Source organism: Haplochromis burtoni, unplaced genomic scaffold (assembly GCF_018398535.1).
Source record: "Haplochromis burtoni strain Fernald_Lab_line unplaced genomic scaffold, NCSU_Asbu1 Contig_39, whole genome shotgun sequence".
In the NCBI taxonomy this organism is placed as follows: domain Eukaryota; kingdom Metazoa; phylum Chordata; class Actinopteri; order Cichliformes; family Cichlidae; genus Haplochromis; species Haplochromis burtoni.
The window spans coordinates 1,044,837-1,063,992 of record NW_024582400.1 but is presented as its reverse complement, the minus strand read 5'-3'; the positions used below and the strand labels follow the sequence as shown (position 1 = coordinate 1,063,992).

General features: G+C 41.9%; 1 protein-coding gene across 3 annotated transcripts in view; it reads left to right on the top strand.

Moving 5' to 3' along the window:
• The window catches only part of ahr1b (aryl hydrocarbon receptor 1b), a 55,893-nt gene that overhangs the window by 30,283 nt on the left and 6,454 nt on the right, over positions 1-19,156 (top strand). For 2 of the 3 annotated variants that reach the window (XM_005919923.2, XM_005919921.3), the window contains 6 exons: positions 1,127-1,250; positions 10,008-10,144; positions 12,808-13,013; positions 13,096-13,205; positions 17,494-17,635; positions 17,720-18,989. In XM_005919923.2, the coding sequence (XP_005919985.1) occupies positions 1,127-1,250; positions 10,008-10,144; positions 12,808-13,013; positions 13,096-13,205; positions 17,494-17,635; positions 17,720-18,989 (1,989 nt within the window). The remainder of the gene's footprint in view (positions 1-1,126; positions 1,251-10,007; positions 10,145-12,807; positions 13,014-13,095; positions 13,206-17,493; positions 17,636-17,719; positions 18,990-19,156) is intronic. The other variant, XM_005919925.3, reaches the window with a different exon arrangement.

The window sequence follows — 19,156 nt, the reverse complement described above, 5'->3', positions numbered from 1 at the left end:
CTTGTTCTTCCTGGTTTCAGCCCTGCAGAGGTTTTGGTCTTTTTTGTTGTTCCTGTGAACAATCAGCATTAAAGCTGGATTTTGAGTTTTTGTCTGCTGAGTCCATCTCTTACCTCCCATGCAGCCATACCCTGACACATGATGCGTGAAAGGCCGGAAGCAGAAAGTCTGGCTTATCAGAGAAAGTCGATAAACACCACCATGATACCCGTTATCTCCAACTGACAGGCTAACGCAAAGAAATACAATAACAGTCATCTTCATATCCTCTCAGGTTATTCCAGAAAGATCAGTTCCTCCCACCTGACTCCTTCTGAATTATCACTTGCTTTGTTTTTTATAACTTCACTCATTTTTAATGATGCTATGCAGAATTTTATCCTCATACTCTAAATATTTTTGCACGCAGGCATGTTATTCCTCGTGACTTCCAAAGACAAAATTTAGTTTCTGTAGCTAACTATCATGGGAAGTGTCATAATTACACTCTAGCTGGGAAATCTTTGGGTCAAAGTAATTATATTTTGAATGTGAATGTAGTTCATTGCTATAAACTAGAGAAACAACGTTGGTTTTTCTCTGGTTTTATTATTTCTTTTAGCCGCTTTCTCACATATTTGTATACAGGATAAATAATAAGAGTGAAGGTAACATGCATTCATCAGCTGCAGTATTGGCTGTATGATATGAACTCCTTCTCTTGGTTTGATGTTTGAAACGCATTTCATGTCACACTTCAACCTGTCAACATTCCTCTCTGTGACCCCGCGCTGACCCCTCCCACAGTGGGAGGAGGGTGGAGTGTTGTTTCACTGGGGTCCAAAGCCAGGTCGTGGCGGGTCTGGACAGCAGATATGGGAGTCGCAGCAGGTCTCTGGCTCAGATTCAGCTCTTTGAAGCAAAGTCGCAGTGACACTTGATTTCTCTTGGCTCCACTTCAAGGCAAACGGAATCAAGCGCACCTCAGGGTACCTCCTGATAGTGCCTGCTCCACCAAAACATCCACCTTTACTCATGGGGTCTTTGGTCTGCATTACTGTATAAAATAAAAAAGTTAATTAGGCTTAAAATTTGACTTGTGTTCCACCTTGACTGACCTTTAAATTCTTCTTCTCTGTCCTTTTAGACTGATGTGATGCACCAGAGTGTGTTTGAGCTGATCCACACAGATGACCAGCAGGAATTCAAGAGGAACCTGCACTGGGCCCTCAACCCCCCTGTGAGCCTCGAACCCCCAACAGATCCTCCAGGTCTGCTTCACGGAGACAGTCTGGTTCACTAAACTAGAGTAGAGAGGGTAAAATAAAACCGAAGTCTAGGCCAGAGTAATGAGAGTGTTCTTGTTAGCAAGGCAGTAAACCTGATCCGGAAGGACTTCTCTGAGCAGCCGTCACAAGATAAGAGATAAGAGAAACTTTATTTATTAAGTTTTGAAATTCTTGTGTGACCCAAATTATAACAGCAGGGATTAAATAAAGTCCTTGGTTAACAGATCGTACCCGAGCTATTAGAAGACAATGTAGGAAATGTGAAAGACAGTGGAAAAAAGACAGATTGCATGTCTCCCTGGAAGCCCTAAAGATTAGTTGGAAAACTTATCAGAGGGCAGTTAAGGCCGATAAACACTCCTACTTCTCTCAACTTATTTCGGCCAACTCTCATAACCCTCGTGTTTTATACAATACGATTAATTCTGTACTTAACTTGGAGGGTTACAACCTTTTGCCGTCCTCTGAGGCTATGTGCAATAAGTTTATCACCTTTTTTGTGGACAAGATTGCTAGCCTGAGGCCTCTGATTCCACCTATTGTTGATCCGGCCATGCATGCTCCTTGCTCAAGTTTATTCCCTGCTTTTGCACCGATTTCTCTGCGTGACTTAGAGGAGTTGGTGCTACATGCTAAGCCCTGTGGCTCCCCAAATGATGTTGTTACTCCCCGCTTTCTCCAAAAAGTATTTCCCATCATTGGACCTTATATCCTGAAAATTATCAATACTAGTCTGTTAACCGGTCAAGTTCCTAGTGGGTTTAAACATGCAGTCATACACCCCTTACTTAAGAAACCTGGCCTTGATAGTTCTACTATGTCAAATTTTAGACCTATCTCCAAACTTCCCTTTTTAAGCAAGATCTTGGAGAGGATTGTACATACCCAACTGTTGGATTATTTGAGCGACTCGCAATTGTCTGAAATTTTCCAATCTGGTTTTAAGCCCTTTCACAGTACGGAGACAGCTCTTGTGAAAGTTATGAATGACATTCTTGTTGCTACTGATCGTGGTAAATATGCTGTGCTTGTCTTATTGGATATGACAGCTGCATTTGACACAGTGGACCACGACCTGCTGATCTCCCGCTTACATCACTGTGTGGGAATTTCTGATCTGGCATTGTCATGGATAAAATCATATCTTTCCGAAAGGAGTTTTTGTGTCAAGCTGGGGCTGGCCGCTTCCTCTGTGGCCCCTCTGATTTGGGGTGTGCCCCAGGGATCTATCCTTGGGCCATTATTTTTCTCGCTGTATTTACTCCCCCTTGGTGCGATTTTTCGTAAACACGGAGTGTCATTTCATTTGTATGCCGATGACTGTCAGCTTTACTTACCTTTTAGTCATTTGGATACCTCCCCATGTCAATCACTGCTTGACTGTCTTAGGATATTAAATTATGGATGGCAAATAATTTTTTGAATTTTAATGGTCGCAAAACGGAAGCAATTTTATATGGCCCGCATCGTTCTACTGATTCTCCAGATGTTGATTTTGGTGATTTGACCTCTCATCTGAAAAGTTCAGTCACTAATCTTGGTGTTAAACTTGATTCTGCGCTTACTTTTGAAGGTCATGTAAGTGGGGTGGTAAAATCAGCTTTTTATCACCTCAGACGCCTGTCGAAGGTTAAGCCTTTCCTTTCCAAACCCAATTTGGAAACTCTTATTCATGCTTTTATCACCTCACGTCTGGACTATTGTAATTCCCTTTTAATAGGGGTCGGGTCGGGCACCTTGTCACGCCTGCAGTTAGTGCAAAACGCGGCGGCGCGATTTTTAACCGGTAGTAGGAAATTCGATCACATCACTCCGGTTCTGGCTTCCTTGCATTGGCTTCCCATTGATTTTAGGGTTCGTTTTAAGGTCCTTTTATTGGTTTTTAAATCTTTAAATGGTCTGGCTCCTGTGTACTTATCTGACTTGCTGAAGCCACATGTTCCTCCTCGCTCGCTCCGTTCAGCTGAGCAGCTGCTGCTGTCGGTCCCTAAGTCGCGGCTGAAATGCAGAGGAGACCGTGCCTTTTCAATTGCGGCTCCGATGCTCTGGAATAACCTTCCCCTCCAAATTAGACAAGCGTCATCAGTGCAGGTCTTTAAGTCCAGATTGAAAACCTATTTTTATTCCCTGGCTTTTAACTCTGTAGGAAACTGACACCTTCTTATTTATTTTATTGTTTGTAATGATTTTATGGTATTTTTAATTTGGTTGTTGTTTTGATCTGTGTTGTTCAGCACTTTGGTTTGCCTGGTGTGTTCTTAAAGTGCTATACAAATAAACGATGATGAAACGATGATGAAATAAACAACAACTTTTATTTATATAGCACACTTAAAGACCATGGGTACACCAAAGTGCTTCACAATAGTACAGCAGATTAAAACATCAATAATAAAAGACCATTAACAATGTCCCGAATATGCTAGCAGGTCAATAGCATTAATTACGCAAGAATAAAAGTTAAATAAGGTATAAATATCAAATCATAACCAATAGAAACACATGGATATTAGGTGAAGGGATAAATACAATGGTAACTAAGTAAAATGAAGATAGTATTGGAGTGAGGTATAGGATACATGCATTAACTAACCGGAAAAGCAAGGTTAAATGAGTGAGTTTTTAGTCGTGATTTAAATGTTTGGATGGAGTCGGATGTGCAAATAGCAATGGGAAGGTTGTTCCACAAATTCGATGCAACCAAGGAAAATGCATGGTCACCTATGGTCTTACGGCGAGATTTAGGCTGTACGAAGAGTAATTGGGCTGATGATCTGAGGGCTCTCCCAGGTGTGTATGGTCTAAGGAGTTCAACCAGATAGCTAGGCGCAGTATTGTTTAGGATTTTAAAGGTAAGTAGCAATATTTTAAATTCAATACGGTATTTGATAGGGGGCCAGTGCAAATCAGCAATGACAGGGGTGATAGAGGCAAACCTTCTGGTTCCAGTCAAAAGGCGTGCCGCAGCATTTTAGACAAGCTGCAATCTATGGAGAAGGGCAGATTGGAGACCGAAGCAGAGGGAATTACAGTAGTCCAATCTAGAGGTCACAAAGGCATGAATAATCTTTTAAGATCCTTGTGCGGTATATAATGCTTAGCCTTAGAAATAAGACACAGTTGGTAAAAGCTAGATTTGACTACAGAGGACAGTTGTTTATCGAATTTGAAAGAGCTATCCATCAGAACATCTAGATTGCTAACAGTGTCAGAGAAGAAAGTGGCAAGGGATCCAGCTAGTTGGCCCCGGGGGGATATGACTGTCAAACACCACAATCTCCGTTTTCTTTTCGTTTAGGATAAGGGAGTTGCCCAAAAGCCATTCTTTGACTTCTCTCATGCACTCTAGGAAGCAGTGCAGTGACAGTGCGACATCATCAGTTAGCCGGAAGTAAATTTGTATATCATCAGCATAACAATGAAATGAGATGTTGTATTTTTCAAAGATAGAGCCTAGAGGTAGCATATACAGTGAGAACAATATGGGGCCCAACACAGAGCCTTGAGCACACCACAGCAGGAAGATGCAACAGAGGAAGAACATGTACCCAGAGTCACAGAGAAGGACCTGTTTGAAAGGTACGATTTAAACCAGTTAAGGGCGTTACCTCTAATGCCCACTGTATGTTCTAGCCTCGTTGGTAGAATATTATGGTCCACCATGTCAAAGGCTGAGGACAAGTCCAATAAAACTAAGACCGCGGAGCGTCCTGAGCCGGCAATTAGGGAGAAGATCATTAAGGACTCTCAGCAGAGCTGTTTCAGTGCTATGACGTGGTTGAAAGACAAACAGAGTTTGGAAATTGGCCTATAATTCGCAGGGTCATTATGATCAAGACTCCTTTTTTTTTTGAGGACAAGCTGCACTACAGCATGTTTAAAGGCTGATGGGACACAGCCCAAAAACAATGATGAATTCATTAAAGATAGAATACTAGGCCCAATTGCATTAAAACCATCCTTGCTAATGCGAGATGGGAGGATATCGTGTACAGAATTGGTATTTTTCAGTTGTTCAACTATAGACCCTGTGCACGAGAAAACTAACTTCCGGATTTAGGGTTGTATATTTCCGGTAGCTTTACTTTGCGGTCAATCGCTACTGCGAAGATGTACTCCAAAATAATGTCCAAAACACGAAAACAGAAAGATCGCGTTAAGTTACAAAGATAAGAAGGTGGGAACGCTCACCATTACTGTGTCATAAAAAAAAATCAAATGATCAATTTTGATGCTTAAAGAGTTTAGATCGATCGGTTGTTTACATCACTCAACACAAGCAGAACTGCATTACAAACTGCAAAAGAAGACACATCGTTCGCATTAAGAAGCACATCTCTCTAAAGTGACAGTTCTTATGATTTAAAAAGGCAAATGTTCAGCATTCAAACTACAGGTGAACAATAGTCAAAGCCAGATGTTTCCCCGTTATGTCGATATCAGCTAGTCAAGTACACACCTACACAGCATGTCAACAAACCGTGAAAAAAAGCCACAAAAAAATAAATGAATGATTGCTGGTAGGGCTGCACGATTTTGCATAAAATGAGAATCACGATTTTTTGGCTTAGAATTGAGATCACGATTCTTTCACGATTTTCTTTTCCAGTATAAATATTTATTGCACTTATTAACTGCACATCAACTTCGTAACAGTTGAGACTGAACATAAAAACAATAAATAAACATAAAAACAACTAATGTCTCACATTTTGTTGTTGCCGCAAAATGTTGTACTGCTTGAAATTCCGTCTCCACCTTTGCTCGATGCTGCGTGTACAGAGCAGGTAGTGCAACGATAGAAAAATAGTTGCGGGACGGCACTGTGTAGCGTTTGTCTAGGGTGTTGGTCATTTTCCTAAATCCCTCATTTTGCACAGTGTTGATGGGAGCCATATCTTTGGTCAGGTGATAAGTGATAGCCTCCGTAATTTCTTTGTGCCTGCAGGAGTTCGACGTGTATAGGGAAGCGCTGTATAAGGTTCCCATTATTGATGTTCGGGTGGTTGACCGGGACAGATGTTCTCTTGTCACTTTCTCGTCATCCCTGACGTGCTCTCCGTTGTTTTTTCCCTGCTAATTTTAGCATCACACGGCACAGCTTCTGTATCACGTGGTATAAGGCTCCGCCCTTGTCATTTGTTGAGCAGGAAGAGTGAGCGCTTGTTTTCATGCAGATTATGTCCCGGATCAAAATGCGGTACAATCGTCGTCGTCGTTTTTTTTTGTTTTTTTTTAAATCATTGTCATTTGGAAATGAGATCGCACATAAGTATGAATCGAGATCGCGATTTTCTAACGATTAATCGTGCAGCCCTAATTGCTGGTAAGGGTTTCTATACGTTAGTATTTACGAAGGTTATGTTGTCACTTACCTTCAAAATTACAGTGGTCCCTCGCAGGTTCACTTTCGCGGCCTCGCTTTTTTACAGTTTTCTTTGAGCAAGTTTGCATGCTTTGTTTTTTTGGGGGGGGGTTTTCTACACATCACATTCTGTTCTGCGTCCTGATCGGCTGCAGACCATTGTCGATCTCCTCCGTGCCGTCTCTCCTGTACAGTACAGAATCGCTGCATCGATCGCTAGCAGTGTGACTCTGAAGTGCTGTACTGTATGTTTTTTCCCCAACAAACAACAATGTCGACGAAACGTCTTACACCGTCAAAGGCACCTGCGGTAGCACCCAAAAGGCAGAGGAAGATAACCATCGCACAAAAAATTGGACTTCTGATTCACTGATTCATTAATGATTCATTAATGTTGAATTCTCTCACAGCTGCTCTATTCCCATGCTCTGGACCTGAAAACAGGGCTTGACCTTTGGTTTCATTCTATAATACTGGACTTATTTTTCTACAAAGGTTTGAACTTTGAGAGTGTTTAAACAAGAAAGAAAGGTGTGAAACTGTTCATGCCTGTATGAGAAAAGTGTATAAAGTGTGTAGTGAGGGGTTTTACAGCTTTAAAATATCTATAATAATTGTAAAAAATAAAGCTGGCTACTTCGCGGATTTCATCTATCGCAGGTTATTTTTAGAACATAACACCCGCGATAAACGAGGGACCGCTGTTTACAAATACTGAGAAATATAGAACTTGAATCCTTTCTCTCTGTTGCTCTGAGGCATGGGGGAACAATATCGACAGGTGGATAAAAATCATCTACAGATATATTCTGTAAATGCCCAAGACATCTCGAGAAATGTAAATCGCAGCTTGATTCATCTATTTGGTTGACTTGTTTTGGAAAAAACGGCCGTAAACAAGGAGCGAGTATCACACTGGAAACGAAGCGCCCTACAGGAGTTTCACCACCGGAAGTAGCATATGCTAAGGTGCACAGAGTCTATTTGCTTAAGGGTAGGGAGTGACGGCTCAAACTGATTAAAAGTTGATAAACATCCTGGGATGGAAACAGGGATCACCACTGAAGAGTGTGGAGACTTAAGAGATGAAATTTTATCTGTGAAATAATTTAAGAATTGTGTGCAGAGAGCCGGGGAGGACACCCTCGGTATTTCAGGACAGGGACTGACCACTGAGTTAAAGATTTTAAATAGCGTTCAAGGGTTATGTCCATTAGTCACAATAATGTCTGACAAGAAAGCTGCTTTAGCCATTTTAGCAGCGTATTGAAATTTCAGACGGCTCATACGTAGAATGTCAAAAGATACCTGGAGCTTATCTTTTTTCCACCTCCTCTCAGCTCGGCAACACGCACGTCGTAGGGCACGTGTAAAGTCGTTTAACCAAAGTTGAGGTGCCACAACGTCAAGGATAGAGGAGCACGTGGATAACAAAGAATTTGCAAAGACATCAGCCATAGGAGGTATGGAACAGTCAGTAACAGAGGGTGCAGAATTAAAGAAGCCCACAGAAAAATTTGCCACAGTTTTAGGATTGATTGAAATAAAGCAGAATAGCTCAACACATAAAACACAATATGAAAAAAAAGGAAAGGTAAAGTGAAAGCCCAAACATCAACAAATGTATCCTTTACTAGAGCCAGCATAGGATTTTTAACACCAATACTGATATTTGGTGATTTTAAAATATAGGCCAATATTCTTTTCCCTAATATTTGTCACATGTAATTTTTTAATTATTTTGTTTATTATTTACTAAGATAATACGACTATATATGATGCATAAGATAGTTACAGGGTTTTTACCCATCGCTTTTTAATTTTTAAAATTTTTATTTATCAGCCGTTGTAAATGCTGATACTATCTGACATATCAGCTGACATATCAGCAAATAGCTAATATCGTCCGATGTATAAGTTGGGCTGTAATGTACACATCTTTCTTTTTTTCTCTCTGTCTAACAGAAACCAACATTAGCCTAACAAATTTCCAAAGAAGTTGTGCTAACCCAACCAGGTTTCTTTGTGTATTTAAAAAGAAAGCACAGTGATGAGATTGAATGCAAGAGGTGGGAACTCAGAAATTTCATCGACTGACCCTGTTGAATGCATTTGTAGGGAGGAGAATATTTAAATCAGACATGCAGACCGATTTACTGATGTTTATGACACACAGTTTACTAATTGTTTTATTTTTTGCACTTGCTAATGAAATTAACTGACTGCGCCTGTGTTTAGAAAACAGCGTAACTTTTGTTAATCACCCATAAAACTAACCACACCTATCAGCATTATTTGAGTATTGTGCTCACACGATATTTTTCTCAGTTTACTATATATGTATATATATGGCTCATAATATCAGGACTCTCACTTAACATTAAGTCAGATCAAATGAGGGATTTCTGATTGGGATATTTCAAATTAAAGACTCATAAAACAACTTACAACATAGTCCCTTTTTCTTAGTTTCGTTAATTAAAGTATGACAAAAGCTTGGCATTGAGCATAGATCATAGCTCATAATCAGGCCAAGTTAGTGGCAACAGAAACGCATAACACACTCCAAATGCGGCTTCTTCAGTTATATATCTATTGGCTTAACACTGGATTACAAATGGCTCCAATTACATTTGGTAATTGTGGTCCAATTAGAATTACAAATCTCCCGGCAAGCATAAATAACATATATATAGAAAGACTTTCGTGTAAATGTTATTACAGCTGTGGATGTACTGGCTAAGTATGGTGTTGTTATGAAGCACTGAAAGGCCGAAGATGGTTTATTTCTGTAAAAACTGTAGAGCTGAAAGATCAAATCCAGTCGAGAGAGAGAGGAGATGTGCTGGTTTCTGCTGAACCAAGGTCACGGAGAGGCCAGAAGAGGTGACCTTTGACTAAACCCTCTCGAGAGTTGGTCTAAATGTTATAGTGCATGCACACAAAGGAAAACACACAGGAGACTGCACATCAGCCACTAAACCACAACTCACAGTTGATTTCACAGCACACATCCATGGAGGTACATCAGTCTTAGTTGAACAGTCACTCAGTGTAGATTGATGGACTTGAAATCGCTTGGAAACGACAGTACACAGTGGTGGTGGGGTGATGATTTGGGCTTGCTTTACAGCTGCACAGTTAAGAGCTGTGCATAAACAAAAGCCTGCAAAACTCAATGAACTCAAGTGCTGAATGGAGACTGGGCCATAATAGATCCACTGAGAAACTGATGAAGTCATACGGAAAATATTATTTGATTATGTCCTGATAAAAACCTTAGAACAGACAGAGGGTGTACATTCTTGTTACAGTGACTGTATATATATATACACCCACACGGTAAAAATATCATTTAAAAATATCGTTCTCAGATGGGAAATCGGTGTCGACCTCTTCCTGCCTGGTGAGCTACAATCCCGAACAGCTGCCCCCTGAAAACTCATCCTTCCTGGAGCGAAGTTTCGTCTGCCGCTTCCGCTGTTTGTTGGACAATTCCTTCGGCTTCCTGGTGAGACGCTTTTTGCGTTATTCTTTAGATTTTAACAATTTAACAAGGAAACAGATAAAAGTTAACATCTTCGATTTTATTTTCCCTCATTCCAGTGTTAGGTGTTTATATTCAATGTGAACAAAAGTCTGTTTCAGATAACTGGAAAACACTCACTTTCAGGCATTTTTTTCTATTCATGGATAAGTGTGACCTCATAGAGTGCTCCACCCTCCTGCTGCAGAAAGGATTTTTAAATAAATATGTTAAAAATGTGTTTTGAGGCCTGTTACTTAAGGGTGTACATAAAAACAGTTTTTGTGCTTTAATTGTTAATTTCGTCATGCAAATGATGCAGATTTGTCTTTGCAGAATTTTCCTTTTATTTTTTTCTATAACTGCAAGCAGACAGCCCACAGAGTCTTATTATGCAGTATTCTGCATCTTCACAGAAATAATTATGGACAGTTTTGGGGCTTTTTTTGCTGGTTCTTAAAAACAAGCTGTGAGGTTCACACCGAGCTGTGACTTTTGCGCACCGCTACACCCTACTGTACTGCCGGCGGTATGGCGTGCCACCTCGGCGATCACCATCGGCGATCAGAAGCTACCATTTACTCCCATAATCCTCCTTAGGAGAACCTCGGGGTCGTGGGGAAAAAAAATGCCCTTAATCCTCGCCACCACCCACAGCAGGTGAGAGCAGCTCTGGGGGAAAACTTGCTCAGTCAGAATGGACGCTTCAGACAGGCCACTGCCGCTCCCACCAAGAAAAGCATAATGTGGTTGAGTGGTGGAGATTTTTAGTGCTTTTAAGTTAAAAGTTACAAAAATAATATTTTAATAAATAAATAAAAAATATAGATTGGAGCGGAGGTGAGGGCAGCTTCTTCTATTTGATTAAAAATGTATTATTGTTCTATGAAACACCTGAAGGCTTGCACATGCAGGAGAGAGTTAAAGGTGTTGGTTGTCTTGCTCCAAGGTACTTCAGCAGGACTTGTGGTGGGTTTTGAACCAGCTTCTCTCAGTCTTCCCTCTCACACGTGCATTTGCGTGAGCAGTAAGCCAGGTTTCTGCCGCGGTCTACCGGTTGCTATGGCTTTGTTTTCTGTAATCCCTCCTGCTATTCGGGGCTAGATTCCTGACATCACGGCCGCAGGCTCTGAAACCCACCAAGGTCAATTAACCAGAGCTAACAGAGGAGGAGGACAGGGAGGAGGGGTCTTCACATGAGATGCAGCAGGGTGAGAAAAGGACAGCAGACAGGAGAAAGTGTTTTTAGTTTTTGTGAGGCTGTAAAAACCTCCCTGCGGGCTGCTGATCCAACCATTCTGCTCTGTTACAGCCTCCCTGAGGCTTCTGTGATATTTACTGAACTTCCATTATCAGAAACCTTTAGCTATGAAGGATGGAGGTGGATTCAGGTGACAACAAAACATGTTAACAACACGTTAAAGTTTACATCATCAACTTATTGCTGGGTGTTGCTTTAAAAACATCATCCTTTAGGGCTTGTTCCTAATATTTTGATATTAGGGATTAGCTCTAAGGTGCCCCCACCCACCTGCTGTTCAAACCTTCTGTTTGCTAGGCATAACCAATGAGAAGACACTAAAGAGCTAAATCCTCTCCATATCTCACCAACACATTTGACACTGACCACAGTTGCTGTTGTTATCTCTGCAAGCTGCTTTGCAACCCTTTTTCACTCCAGCTCCACCCCTTTATGTTGTTTTTATCGTATCTGTTATTCTTTTAAGTTAGGGACTCTTTCTGCTGCTCTTTCCATTTCTCAATTGCAAAGTTGAGACAGTTTACAGTTGCATTGTGAACTGACAGATATTTGTCCCGATGGCTAACTGAGAAATGGGGGCAGGGCAGTATACGGATAGTGTGGAGATTGCATAAGGCCAATGATTCCTCATGTTTTTGAGAAGAAAGTCAGCACGTACATTTCATGAATTCAACCATAATTTTGCGTGGGAACTAATTTTGGGAACATTCATTGCTCCTGGGTTTGATTGCTTCCCGTGTTTCCTCCCCAGCTCACAGAGCTCTCTAATCACCTGACACCCCTGTTTGTGGATACACGCCTGTCTTTCCTTTTCCTTTGTCTCTTACCCTATGTTGTTCCTCATGTTCCTAGTTTGTTTACCTTTCTGACATTGTGTTTCAGTGCCTTTTTAACCAGCCAATAAAGGATTATTTTGTGGTCTACCTCTGCAATAACCCCCATTACACATGGATTGGCCTTTAAATAACTTCAGATCAAAAGTCCTGGCTGAAGTTTAATATTACAGAACATGTCACTTCTGTTTTCTACTGGTTAGTTTAAGAGTCCTGCTGTTCTGCTGAAAGAATGACAATAAGGAGTCTTATTTTCTCAACAAGACCTCTAAAAACTGTAACATTCACTTCAATACTGCTCAGAATCATGTTACTGTGTTTACAGTGTATCCTGAAGTGGTTTCTACTCTCTATATCACCCAGCAGTGTAAATAAGACGGATGTTGCTTGACAGGGAGAGAGGAAGCAGCACTTATGTGTCTGCTGAGAAGCTCGATCTGAGCAGGAACCACTCTGGGCTCTCTCATTTGTCTCACTGTCTTCACGGAGATGAAGTTAATGCCTCGGATTTAATGACTTAACACCGCGATTTTAACGCTGTCAAACCTTCTCAGGCGCTCAACATCCAGGGTCGGCTGAAGTTCCTTCACGGCCAGAGCCGGCAGCAGTGCGATAGCGACCGAACCACGCCGCCCCAGCTGGCGCTCTTTGCCATCGCCACGCCCCTCCAGCCTCCAGCCATCCTGGAAATCAGGACGCGGAACATGATCTTCAGGACCAAACACAAGCTGGACTTCACGCCCATGGCGTGCGATGCAAAGTATATCATAGCACTGGCAAACATGATTATTTATTCCGATTATTTAATAATTTTGTTTACACTTGTTTTGGGGGTTTTTTAGGGGTAAGATAGTTCTGGGATACACCGAGGCGGAGCTGAGAGTGCGAGGTTCAGGATACCAGTTCATCCACGCTGCTGACATGCTGTACTGCGCCGAAAATCACGTCCGTAGTAAGTCACAACTGTTCTACATTCTGTACGCTTCTCTGCAGCATTCAGCCTGAAAGGTTACTGGTGCAAATGACTGGAAGTACTGGAATTAAATATAGATAGAGGCCTGACTTAAAGTAAGCAAAAAACCACAACTACATTGGAAGGTGTAGGTCAAGACTGTAAAAATACACAGGTCTGACTGAACAATGATACACAGGGGAGAGCAGAGCTCTGCAGCAGTGAGGACGGGGCTGACGATCTGAAAGGAGGGAAAAGATCAGGAAGTAAAACCAAAATAAATGCAAAACAGGAAATAATTAAAAGAAGAGTATCGGTGAAACATGGAAAGAAAACAAAGACATTACAGCGAAGAGGTAGAAGGAGGCAAAAACTTGAACAAAAACTCAGTAAAAACACAAGAATCCAAAACTCAACTCAGCACAAAAACCCCGGGAACATAACAACAGCCTTCATGGCAACAAGAAAGTACAAAAACTAAACCAAAATGCAGAAACTATTGAAAAGCTGAGTACACCCCATGGTTCAGCAGCTTGTAGAACCACCTTTAGCAGCAATAAGTTGAAGTAATTGTTTCTGTATGACTTTATCAGTTTCTCACAATTATGTGGAGGAATATTAGCCCACTCTTCTTTACAGTGTTACTTCAGTTCATTGAGGTTCATGTACAGCTCTTTTAAGGTCCCACCACAGCATTTCAGTTAGGTTGAGGTTTGGACCATTTCATCACCTTCATTCTTTTCTTTTTCGGTCCTTCTGTTGTAGATTTGCTGCTGTGCTTGCATGACCCAGTTTGGTCCAAGCTTTGGTCCAAGCTTTAGCTGTCAGACAGATGTCCTCAGACTTAGACTCTAGAATACTTTGCTACACAGAGAAGTTCATGGTCGACTCAGTGACTGCAAGCTGTCCAGGTCCTGTGGCTGCAAGGCAAGCCCGAATCAACACCCCACTGCTCTGACAGATGGTATGAGGTGTTTGTACTGATAAGCTGAGTTTGGTTTTGTCTGTTATGCTCAAACATCTTCACTGGGCTGGTATAATCTGTCCAAAGGAGATTGTTCCAGAAGTCTTGTGGTTTGTTCAGATGCAGCTTTGCAGACTTAAGCCGTGCTGCCGTGTTCTTTTTAGAAAGAAGAGGCTCTCCTGGGTAATAATGGAACCATCATGAACTTCAACATTTAACATGCTAACTGAGGCCTGTGGAGTCTGAGATGTAGCTCTTGGGTTTTTTGAAACATTGCACGGTCTGACTGTGGAGTGAATTTACTGGTACATCCACTGCTCAGAGAATTGTCACTATGTTAACACACCTGAATGCTCCAGACCAGCACACATCCCCAACTTCTTCTATAGAGGTGCACATATGTGAAGATTTGATTAGCAGTACCTGCCTGTACTTAATTGTTATGGAGGGACTAAGGGTGCACTTAGTGAGGAGGCAGCTGATCTTTGATCTGTTATGTGTTATCACACAGAAGATATATATATAATGTTTAATGAATGTATACAAGAACGTGACAGATTAGAGAGTTTCTTTCTGGTACAAACTGGGTCTTTGGAGGAGGACTGAGTTCATTTCAAGATTAATTTTAAGATTAAGAAGTTCTGACCTTCCACTAAAGGAAGGTCAGAACTTCTTTTGTGGGCACTCAGGTCTTTTGTATGCAGGAAAATCCCTAGTTTTGTTTTTGTTTTTACAGATGTTGTAGGTCGGGTTGAGATTTGTCCTATGGTGAAATAGTTCCCCATATGTTACTCAGAGGACGAGAGTATTCTTGTGATTATTTTCCAACCTATAAATAACCTTTTAAATTGCTGCAGGTCAAGTTTGATGCACATCACATCTGGCCATTTCTGAGGAATCCGTTGTAGGCACACAGGAAACATATAGGACAGAAAATGTCCCGTTAGAGTCAGTGCATAATCTCCTCTATGATCTATAATCTGTAATCTGAGTCAGAGTTTACTGACCTCACGTGTGGCTCATCATTACATGTCAAACACATGTAGCTCACAAGCAGGCGCTGATGGATGAGGAGCCAGAGTCAAGTGTCCTACTTACCTCGTGTACCGAATGACCCGGTTATGTGTAACCATGGCGCCGAGCAACGCCCGCACCACCACCACCAGGCACATCTCACACACGTACATACACATACATGCTGTGTGCATTTACTCATGCATACAGAATGGAAGATGTATGCATAGAAACGCAGAGATGCACATTCAGCATGCTCGGATGAACACAGATGGGAGGCGAGGTAAATCACTTCTATATCATAGACCCTGTGTAATAAAACCAGAACACAAAAATTCCCTCATAATGACAATAAGAGCAGATAAACTGTGTAGGATGATTTCACGTTTTTGGTGATTTGGAGGAAGAAAGCAGATGATTCATTTTGTTTACTTTTTTTTTTTTAAACACAAACGTGTTTTAAACCAAGACTGCTAATCCGGTTCAGGATTTCTTAAAACATCTGTAGATCTGCGAAGTTCAGGGTTTCTGTTGGTATAGTACAAACTGATCTCCACTAAATCTGTGCGTCTTTTTATTTACCATGAACAAAAAATGACGTTACATTAGCTTATGTATCTTATTAGCCCTAAGTGAAGACAGATGATGTTGGCTCTGTTATTTGATATCACAAAGTAGAAATAGTATCATGTATTCTGTCTGTGTCTCCTTTCATGTGACACAAAAACTGACGTTTCTCTGAGGAGTAAAAAACAAGAGCTGATGCCTGACCGATACAGTGGTTTTAAGACCAAAACCAGTACAGATACCATCACCGATATTTGGTGATTTAAAACTATGATATATGAGTTGATATTTTTCTTTCAGATGCACAAAACATAAACAGATTTCCCCAACTTTTTTATGTGCAGTTTTTTTATTTGCTTGTTTACACTCTGCCCGACTCTGCTCAGATCAGATGGTTGCTTGCAGCGTTCCAGTTGGAACGCTGACACTCATAATATACTTAAAGGCTGTTTCTCCTGTCTTCTTTACTTTTTTGTTTATCACACCTTCAAAATGTCAATACCAATATATCAGCCAGTGTCTTATATCGATATATCGGCGGGGCAGATTGTAATCATCCTAGGTCTGATTGTGGGTTTTTGAACATTTGAGCACTGATGAATTCTTTGTTTGGTGTTTTAGTTTTGTTTATTCATTTTTATGTTTTCTGGAGTGTTTGGGGTTTTTTTGGTTTCTATTATAATTTACTTGTAATTTTCGAGTGTGAATGTTAATTTTTGAGTGTTCCCTCTGTTTCCTGTCTTGTCATCTTTTGTGTGCAGTTCCCTAATCAGTTATAGCTCTGACTTCCTGTTTTATTTTGATAGCTTCTCATCTCCAGCATCTAGTGTTTAATTTTACTTCCTCCCCAGACACATTGTCTTTCATTAGCTTCACCTGTGTCTCATAATCCAGCTGTGTCCACTCCCCCTGATACTTTTTTTTTTAAAACCAGAGCAATCAGATGTTCAGGGATCTATAAACCTAACAGCTGTATCTCTTTCCTATTGTCACATTTTACCTGTAAGTATTTGAGGACAACAAAGGGACAAAGAGGGGCATGTATTACTTTAGTTGAAGTTTCATAGATATCACCCTTGAATTTATCCAACCAGCACTGTGTGAGCAATACAGGGGATAATTATTTCTTTTTTCCCCAAGTAATATTTTTTTTATTTTTCTTTCTTTTCCACAGTGTATGTTTGAGTGGTGATCCTTTTCTCTGTACCCTCGGGAAAATGCCAGTGTTTACATCACATATATCCATGTTGGTATTTGTGCAGCAAGTCTGCTTTGAAGAAAATTTACAGTTCAATCTTAAATGTTACTTCACAGATCCATCCCTTTGTTATTTAATTAAAATAAATTATCCATCTCTCTCTTCTGTTTATTGACTTTCTGAAGCTTCTCTGTGTGGGTTCAAGCTTAAAAATATTTTTCAGAAACAGCAATTGTTTCAGAGCAAGTTTTTAAAAAAATAATTTAAAAAAACTCTTGTGCTGGTTTTGTAGTCTCGCCCTTGTTTTTGACATTAGAAAGCTCAGAAACACGAGCTGCACCTCGATTACACGAGCACAGGCCGTGGAAGATGAGGAACTCATGAAAATGAAGCTTTGGCGTCGCATCGCTGTGTGCAAACAGCATGTGTAACATGTACATGTAGCCAAAGCCAGCATCGGCAGCATGTCCTGCTAAGCTAAGGGAGCATTAGTGAGTGAGTGTGTGCAGACAGCAGAGGCTCTAACGTGTCCTCTGTCTTTCCAGTGATAAAGACGGGTGAGAGCGGCCTCACCGTCTTTAGGCTGCTCACCAAGGACAACCGGTGGAAGTGGGTACAGGCCAACGCCCGGCTCATTTACAAGAACGGCAAGCCAGACTACATCATCGCCACTCAGAGGCCTTTGGCGTGAGTGTTTCTTGATTCCAGTGTGATTTTTTTTTTCTTCTTCTTCTTTATTTAATTTCTCCTCTCTAATGGATTCATTCACAGGGACGAAGAAGGAGGGGAACACCTGAGGAAGAGATCTATGCATCTCCCCTTCACCTTTGCCACCGGTGAGGCTTTGCTCTACCAAACTGGGTATCCGCTGCACGGCTTCTCCGACCCGCTCCAGGGCAAAGCCAGAGGCAGCAAGTCCAAGAAAAGCAAAGGAGAGAAGGGCTCTTCAGATGAGCTGGACCCAAAGTCCCTACTGGGGGCGCTGATGAGTCAGGATGAGTCCGTATACGTATGCCAGCCAGATACGGAGCCTAAAGTGTCCTACCACAGCACTCTTTTCAGTGAGCAGCACAGCAGGGCTGATGGTCTGGGTGCTTTGTTCAGTGGTGACAGCTGGTATGTCGTCTCTAGCGAGGAGTCGCCAGGGGAACGCAACGGCAAAACCTCCAGTTTTGACCCCCTTCTGACCACATTGGACTCTCTGTCTCTCGATGGAGAGGAAACATGCTCCAACAGCGAACTGTTCAGCGCCCTGGAGAATCTGGGCCTAAATGCCGAGGACCTGGAGCGGCTGCTGCTGGACGAGAGGATGATGCATGTGGAACTGGACCCAGATCACATCCCAACTCTCAGTGACCTTCTCACCAACAACGAAATCCTCTCCTACATTCACGACTCTCTGGAGGGTGCGAGCGAGAGGCAGGAACAGGTGAACACAGGCAGATTTGGGTCCTCAAACCACCAGTCAAACTCAGATTCTGCCCAAAGTGTCTCCCAGCAGGTGTGCTTGACTGCTGGACCAGTGACGGGGGGACCTGACAGTCACTGGGTGGTACGGACGGGGAATCACCACAACCGTCCTCACACCAACCATAACAAAGCCACGGAGCTGGACAGCAAACATGCGAACGCTCCACAGTGGCAGCTGCAACAGGAACAGCTCTCTGCCCCCCTCCAGTACCTGCAGGTAAGCAGTGAGAGCACTCTGTTGTCTGGCTTCCAGAATAATCTGCTCGGACCGACTTTAAACGGGTCCTGCATCCCAAATGGACTCTCAGCTTTTCCCCCAAGCGTGGTTGCTGGACACCAACATTACAGCGTCAGTGGCACAGACAGCGCAGTGTTAAATGACTCTACGTTACAGGAGGTCTGTCAAAGTTTGGTGAGCACTGTGCAGCCCTACCAGCTGCTGGGACACCATAAGCATGAACAGACTGAGGAGCTGGAGCAGTTACTGGTCCTGACACAGCCACCGCACAGTGTACCATCCTTAGAGACCTACGGTGTGTTTGCTGCCACCCAAGACTCCACTCACAGCAAGGTGAGAGACTGTGGAAATATAGGTTCAACCTGAAACTGAATTAGCCAGAAGGTTAATCGCATGACCCAAATAGGTCATAATCATAGATGTGTGTGTAGTATACGTAGTGTGTAGTATACGTGTGTGTATATATATATATATATATATATACACACACACATATGTAT